General features: G+C 34.6%; 1 protein-coding gene across 1 annotated transcript; it reads left to right on the forward strand.

The window, feature by feature from the left end:
- The first annotated feature begins 244 nt into the window (after positions 1-244).
- LOC143555943 (protein FAR1-RELATED SEQUENCE 5-like) lies at positions 245-5,740 on the forward strand. The gene is made up of 6 exons (XM_077045403.1): positions 245-403; positions 1,691-1,748; positions 1,862-1,990; positions 2,101-2,860; positions 2,969-3,164; positions 5,411-5,740. Exons 1-6 carry the CDS (start codon positions 245-247, stop codon positions 5,738-5,740), a joined length of 1,632 nt encoding a protein of 543 aa, XP_076901518.1.
- The last annotated feature ends 1,324 nt before the right edge of the window (positions 5,741-7,064 follow it).

Below are 7,064 nucleotides of genomic sequence, written 5' to 3' on the forward strand. Positions count from 1 at the left end.
TATATATATATATATATTGGATCTTTTCAGAAGTTTTTTTACAGCGAGAAGTAATATTATCCAATCATATCTCTTCTTTTAATATTTTAATTTATTTAATTATAAGGTTATTATGGTCATTTTATTTTAATATTAGAATTGGTAAATCCTAATTACCAGCAACCGTTTCAACATTGTTTATCAATATTAGTCATCTGATATGTTATTCCATCATTCAATATAAACATTGATTTCATAATCCCAGATGAATAGCATCCCAATATTAGATGTTTTCAGTCATGCTATTGATATGGATTTTGATTTTGACAATCACCAAGCTAATGTTATGCCTAATATTAATATGCTCCCGATCAAGCTCAATTCAAATCAATATGATTCGGCTACTCAAGAACAGCAAATCCAGGTGTATATCTAATCCGATTTCCCCTTCCCCCTACCCCTTTGTATTTCCCAGTATGATCATATTATTTATTAGGGTTTCATAAATTAATATCAGGTTATCATAGTACATGACAATTTTCTATAAAATCAACTATTTGTTTGATAAATGATTTTCTATAAAATCAATTAAAAGTTTTTCTTATCTATATATAATTCTAGTGTTGATTTCCTTCAATTTTTGTAATGTTTCCCAACATGTGTTTGATTATTTGTTTTTAGTTATGAAAGATCAATTTCATTAACTTTTAGATGTCTTACTCAATATACAGCCATAAATGTCCAATTATGAGTTTAAAACTGTTTATTTTCCTTAACTTATTATACACAACTGTTTCATAAAGACCTTATTCCGCATTCCACTAAACACATAACTAATATTCTGGTACAACTATTCCTCTTATTTTGGTTTTTAAATTGAATTGGTTTTATCGAATTCTATATCTAAGCAGGTGCAATGGGTAATGACTCAACTACACATAATGTTCAGACAATCAGCATACCGAGTAACGATTCTGACGGTAACTTATATTTTTTGCATAATTTATCATGTTTTTCAACTTTAAGCATTACTCAGAAATTGTTCGGGTCCGGTCAAAGATACATGTACGTTTGTCACCTGTGTAGCTATGTAAACTGTGTATGTATGTTCATACATAACTAATATGCGTCAACGGTTGTCACCTGTCTATCTATGTTCATACACTTGTATGCACGGATCCAGACAAATATGTGCGTACGTTTGTCACATGTGTAGCTTTGTTTTTCGATGTTTGTTTTCTATGTGGTTATATCTAATATTATTCAAACATATGGTCTGTTACAGTTGTTGTTCTGTTTGTTTGACATTGTTATTTATTTTTACATGATTGAAGGTACTTTTGTAAGTTACTAAAGTAAGGTCGTTCAACTAGTTACGAGTTTGCTTTTTATAGTCTGAAACATCAAACAGCTTCTGCAAATAGTGGTTACTTTCCTGTGTTGGTGACTTCACTTTATGGAAGGGCTGTCTTTTTTCGAGACGTATCGAATGTTATGAGTTTTTTCAGTATTTGTTCATTGTATATGTTGTTTTGTCAACCACTTAATGATGTTATGTTGTTGATGTCATATGTTGATGCACTATACTCTGTAGGTCTGATAGTAATTTTTTTCATCGCATGTCAAGCCGCGTGTATGCTTTAGCTATGTTGTCCTTTGTGTAGTTAATGGCATATTGTCTTTTATATCTTTCTAGCATATTGTTGTGTAGTTCAACAATTATGTAAATACTAATTTGGTTTACGTGTTTGCATCTCAACTTGTTAAAAGTAGTCATCTTATGTCCTCTATAGTCTGCATCTGTTGTTATTTTTATTTGACTACCTAAATTCATTATGTTCCTATACTTATATAGTTGGCCAACATTTTTAACATTTACTAGACATTATAATCATATTCAAACGGTTTGTGACACGAAACCATCATTTTGACCAGATACAAGCTGTTGATCCAGAAAACTGCGAGTTGTTAATCGGACAGTCGAGCGTTCCACGGGTTATCAGCCTTGAACGTAAGAGTTAGCAAGTTTAATTCACTTTTATTTTCTTTAATTAACACTTACTTAAGTTTATCCAAGTATTAGTAGCTAGTTTGAACTTTTAAAATTAATATTATATGCAGAAAATGATGAACCAATTTGCTTATACTCGTCTGATGGGTCAAAATGTTGGATCCCAAATGTCCCGTCACATGAAAAACCTTTGATTGGTCTACAATTTAAAACTTGGGATGACGTAGTTGCTACATACAAGGCGTATGCAGCCAAGGCCGGTTTCGATGTAAGGATGTCAACCATAACATGGACCAACGGTGCCATATCTCATAGGTATATGGTGTGCAGCAAAGCCGGTGCCCCACGTTGCAAAGATGTCGATACCATGGACACGTCATCGTCCGCTTCCAAGCGACGCCACACAAATATAAATGTTACAGGTTGCAATGCGTGTATCAAACTTAAAGTTCCATCGAACTCTGTCGGTTTTGAGATATATGATTTCATAGAGGCTCACAATCATGGGCTTGTTAGTGATTACAATATGGACTTAACACGAGGGAGAAGACAGTTACAGTTTTCAGACAAGGAATTTATTCAAAATCTTCAAACTACAGGTTTTGGTCCAGTCGTTGCTCACCGTGTTCAGTCATCATTGAAGGGTGGACAACATTTGGTCACGGGATCAAAGACTGATTTTAAGAACCATGCTCGCAATGTCAGGTATTGTGTAGCTGATGCGGATGCTCAAATGATTGTAGATAGGTTTACCCACAACATGAGTCATTTGGAGGATTTTTTTTCCAATTCAAAGCTGTTGACGGTGTGCTACGGTCTATATTCTGGTCTGACGGCGTATCTAGATCCAACTACAATATGTTTGGTGAAGTGCTAGCTTTTGATGCAACATACTCAACAAACAGGTATCAAATATCGCGCTACGTTTCTCGTCAACGAATTATAATTCTATTTAACCACCCTTTATTTTTAATTCAGGCATGACATGATTTTTGTTCCTTTCACGGGCGTTGACTGCCACAAGAAATGTGTTACCTTCGGTGCCGGCTTAATACATTCCGAAACGATTGACTCATACAAGTGGTTACTAGATGCGTTCCTATCAGCTCATGGCAAGCAGCCCAGGTTGGTGTTGACAGATCAAGATCCAGCAATGAAACAAGCCGTTTCATCTGTTTTGAATGAATCTACACATAGGCTGTTGTAACACATATGCATTTTCATGCATGAAATCACTAGTCTTTTATACTCGTATTTAATAAGGTCCATGTATTAGTTCACCATCTATATTATTATGGAATCATATATTATTTATTTCTAGTTATTAATATTATTTTCATATGCACAATTACATGTTTCTATGTACATTTAGTTATACATGGTTAATCGTTAACGTGACACGTTTAACCAGGAATGCCTAGATTTAGTATTTGTCATTGTCAATTTTATCCTAAAGTAATTTTATTTATATCCTTAAATTCAAATTAAGAATAACCTTCTAGAATATTTTATTCTTGATCTCCAAGATTAGCCTTATCCAAATTTGAATTCAAGTCCTAGTCAAATTCTATCTGTAATTCATCATAATCTTTTCTCTAAACACCCCTATAAATAGAACTCTCTAGCACCCCTAAAATTCATTCCAAACCTGCATATTCCAAAGCCCCAAGGTTGAAAATTCGTGATCATCATCCTCTCAAAGATTCACAACTCGTTTCCTTTCTAGTAAGTTCTAATTTCCGTATAATGTTTTGTTCTTTCATTCTGCAGAAAAACCTTTTATTTCAACGCTTAGATCTCGGTCATAATATATCCAAATCACGAATTTCAAAAGCCTAAATTGGTTCTTTATGTGTCTAGTATCTCTGTAATTTTTGGTGTAAAATTTTATAAACTTTAAAAATGTTCTTATTATTTTTCTTTAACAAAGGGTCTTGCTGAAAATCCTAACAGATAACTTTAGCCTCAAAACGAATGTCATAACTCACTCATGTTTACGAATTATGACCCAATTTTTGGATATATTGTAGACCTTCTAATTATAAAAATTATCCAACTAGAATCTCCTCAATTTGTTAAAGTATCGATTTTTAGTTATTTTTCTACTAAACTGACTCAGAATCAGACCCCTTGGTAGTCTATGAATTTTTTTTTTATAAACACTTAAAACTTATAAAAAATATACATGTTAAAAAACTCATACGGTTACAAGATATAAAATTTTCGTAATCTAACTCAAAGGTTTACTATTTTTAAAAATTCGTGTCTTGAACAGTAAACAACCTATTCTTTTCTAGAAAAGATAATCTAAAACCCTAAACCATAAAGTATCACTTGAAACCCTAAAATCCAATTGTACTTCCAAACAAACACCAAGTCTATAGATATTCAACCAAGGGTTCTGTCACCAAGGCTACGGCCTAAGAAAAAACCAAGTGGCGTGTCCGGGCGTGAATGGACCCACTTACCTTTTCCTAGGAACCTGAGGTCGGAGATTCTATTCCACCGAAATAGGGTCACATTCTAACAACTTTCTTGATCATTAGGGCTCTAAACAAAAGCGTTACAAGTCTCAATTCATCAACGAAGGTGAGTTCATAGCCCCTTTTACATGCTTTTAAACGTTTTATACTTCGAGGTGGAAACATGCATAATCAATTTGTTTTACATGTTATTTGATTCAAGCTTTATTCATGATATTCATTGTGTGATTATTACAAGTGTATACTTAATCGCATGTACAGCCATTAACTTGTTAAAGCCCGTGGTAGTATGATGATAGATCTATTGGCCCGACGCACCCACACAAGCCTTAGGTAGAGGCTTGTGTGTTCAGAATCCGACGATCGTTAAACATTAAACATAATAGTCTAATCGTGGATTAGACGACTCGCTAAACGTGTCAGAGGTTTGGTTGTAATCACAAAGTATACAGAGTAACTTAACACATATGGATTGCTTTCAACTTAAAACTTATTTTATTAAAACCTATGTTCTCACCAACTATTTTTAGTTGACACTCTCGCATGTTTTTCAGGTATTGGAAATTTGTTTGTTGAAGATTACTTGATGCAAGATATAGGATTGCATGATTGGACCTAGATGACTATAAAACAATTCATTGTATCTCTGTATTGCTTGATATTAAATTAAATTTAACAACTATTGTAACACGTAGTATCATGTGCTATGAACAATCACCGTCTCACCTCGACGTATTCCGCCGTCAGTTGGGGTGTGACAGCTGTGCATGTGGCACGTTACAAACAAAATACCTGTTAAGGTATGTATACGACTTTCATTATCAATGTTCTAATCCAGTTTTTAACTATTGTGGTATATGTTTGTCATTTTAAGTTATTTACTGCTTCTATTTTCATGTTCAACATTGCTGGTTACGTTTTTTTTTTTGTTTTATAGCTGAAGGGTGAGATTCAGGTTAATGAAGAAATTAGATGTCGTGTTAACAAGCTGGTTTGGAATGTATTCATCAAGCCGGAGACGTTTGAATCCAGATGGCATGATTTGATTGATGAATTTAATTTAAGCGAAAACAAATGGTTAAAAGACATGTTTGCTATTAGGGGAAGTTGGGTTCTGGCTTACTTTAGAGATATTCCAATGTGTTGTTTGATGAAGACTACCTCACGTTGTGAGAGTTCCAACTCACAGTTCAAAGTATATTCTAGCCCTGGCAACAATCTTGTTCAATTCATGAACTGCTTTGAAATGGCATTGAATGCTCAATGACACGTGCAGCACGAATTGTAAAATGATACCACAACAAAGACACCACTGTTAGAGACCCGTTTGCTAATCGAGTGTCACGCCTCCTACGTCTACATTATAACAATTTTCAAAGAAGTTCAGAAAGAGATTACAAAGGGTTTGTATCATTGCGCATGTACACGTGTTGACTCCGTAGATGGACTGAACATTCATCTTATCAGTCACAAAGACAAACGCAATGGGTTTGTTGGTGAATTTAAGGTACATCTCCTATCATGTAACAAAATATCTTACATTTGTCCATAACCTACTATCATTTCACTAAATACTAACCCTAATTTAACGTATACTGCAGGTGACTCAGAATCCCAATGACAACACATTTTCATGTTCCTGTAAGGGTTTCACTCGCATCGGTTACTTGTGTAGACACATATTCAAAGTCCTCCAAATCGAGCTTATTGATGAAATCCCTGACAAATACATTCCATCTCGATGGAGGAGTGATGTTATACCCTCATCACTTTTCAAGATTGAAACCAGATATGGTGTTCCCCTTGATGAAAGATCTAAACTAAGGCAACAGTTTTTGTCTTTGACCAATCAGTGTGCCGACCGTGCACGAGGAAACATAGAACTTCTTCAATCGTTGGTCGATCAGATGAACCAGATCAATGTCCAAATATGGGGAAAAAATTCCTATAGAACCTTCGTATAACAACAACTCCGCCATAATACAAGACTTGATTGGCTACAAGTTACCTGAGCAAATCACAATAAAGCCACCAACCGGGATTAAAAATAAGGGTTCGGGTTCTCGCAAGCGCAAGATTGGTCCAGGCGAGAAGGCTAAGAAGAAAAGCAAAAAACCAAAACGTTTTTGTGCAAAATGTAACAAAAAGGTTCGTGGTCATGACTCGCGTAACCATAAGAAAGTTATGGAAGAGAAGGAACGGCGAAAAGAAAGGGAACAACGCCGAAAGGAAAGGCAACAAAGGAGAAAAGACAAAATGGCAACGACTGGTAACCAACCGGCGGAATATGCTGAAACAATGAGACCGTTGACACATCTGAAACGGATTCGTCTGAAGATTCGGATGACACAAGCGATACCGACTACAATACTGAATAGTATCTTTTATTTTATTTTATTTTTTTTGTTTTTCTACTTTCGAGACATTACCATCTACTGTTACACCTTTACGTGTTCAATAAACATCACATTTCAATTTCATACACATATATTGAAATCACACTTGTGTAACATACGATTATTTTTTTAGGTTTGTAGCCCTAGGAAATGTTATATTCGTTTATTTAATGTAAAATACATGCGTTTCTCTCT

Source organism: Bidens hawaiensis, unplaced genomic scaffold (assembly GCF_021521415.1).
Source record: "Bidens hawaiensis isolate Kalapana, Puna unplaced genomic scaffold, B.hawaiensis_p1.1 tig00018415_1, whole genome shotgun sequence".
Classification (NCBI taxonomy): Eukaryota; Viridiplantae; Streptophyta; class Magnoliopsida; order Asterales; family Asteraceae; genus Bidens; species Bidens hawaiensis.

What these genes read in the sequence shown, in the direction of transcription:
- LOC143555943 (XM_077045403.1), top strand. Translation starts at nt 245, where the DNA reads ATGAATAGCATCCCAATATTAGATGTTTTCAGTCATGCTATTGATATG. An exon ending in ACGGGTTATCAGCCTTGAAC is followed by an intron (nt 1,991 to 2,100) that starts GTAAGAGTTAGC and finishes TATTATATGCAG; the next exon opens with AAAATGATGAACCAATTTGC. An exon ending in ACTACAATATGTTTGGTGAA is followed by an intron (nt 2,861 to 2,968) that starts GTGCTAGCTTTT and finishes TTTTTAATTCAG; the next exon opens with GCATGACATGATTTTTGTTC.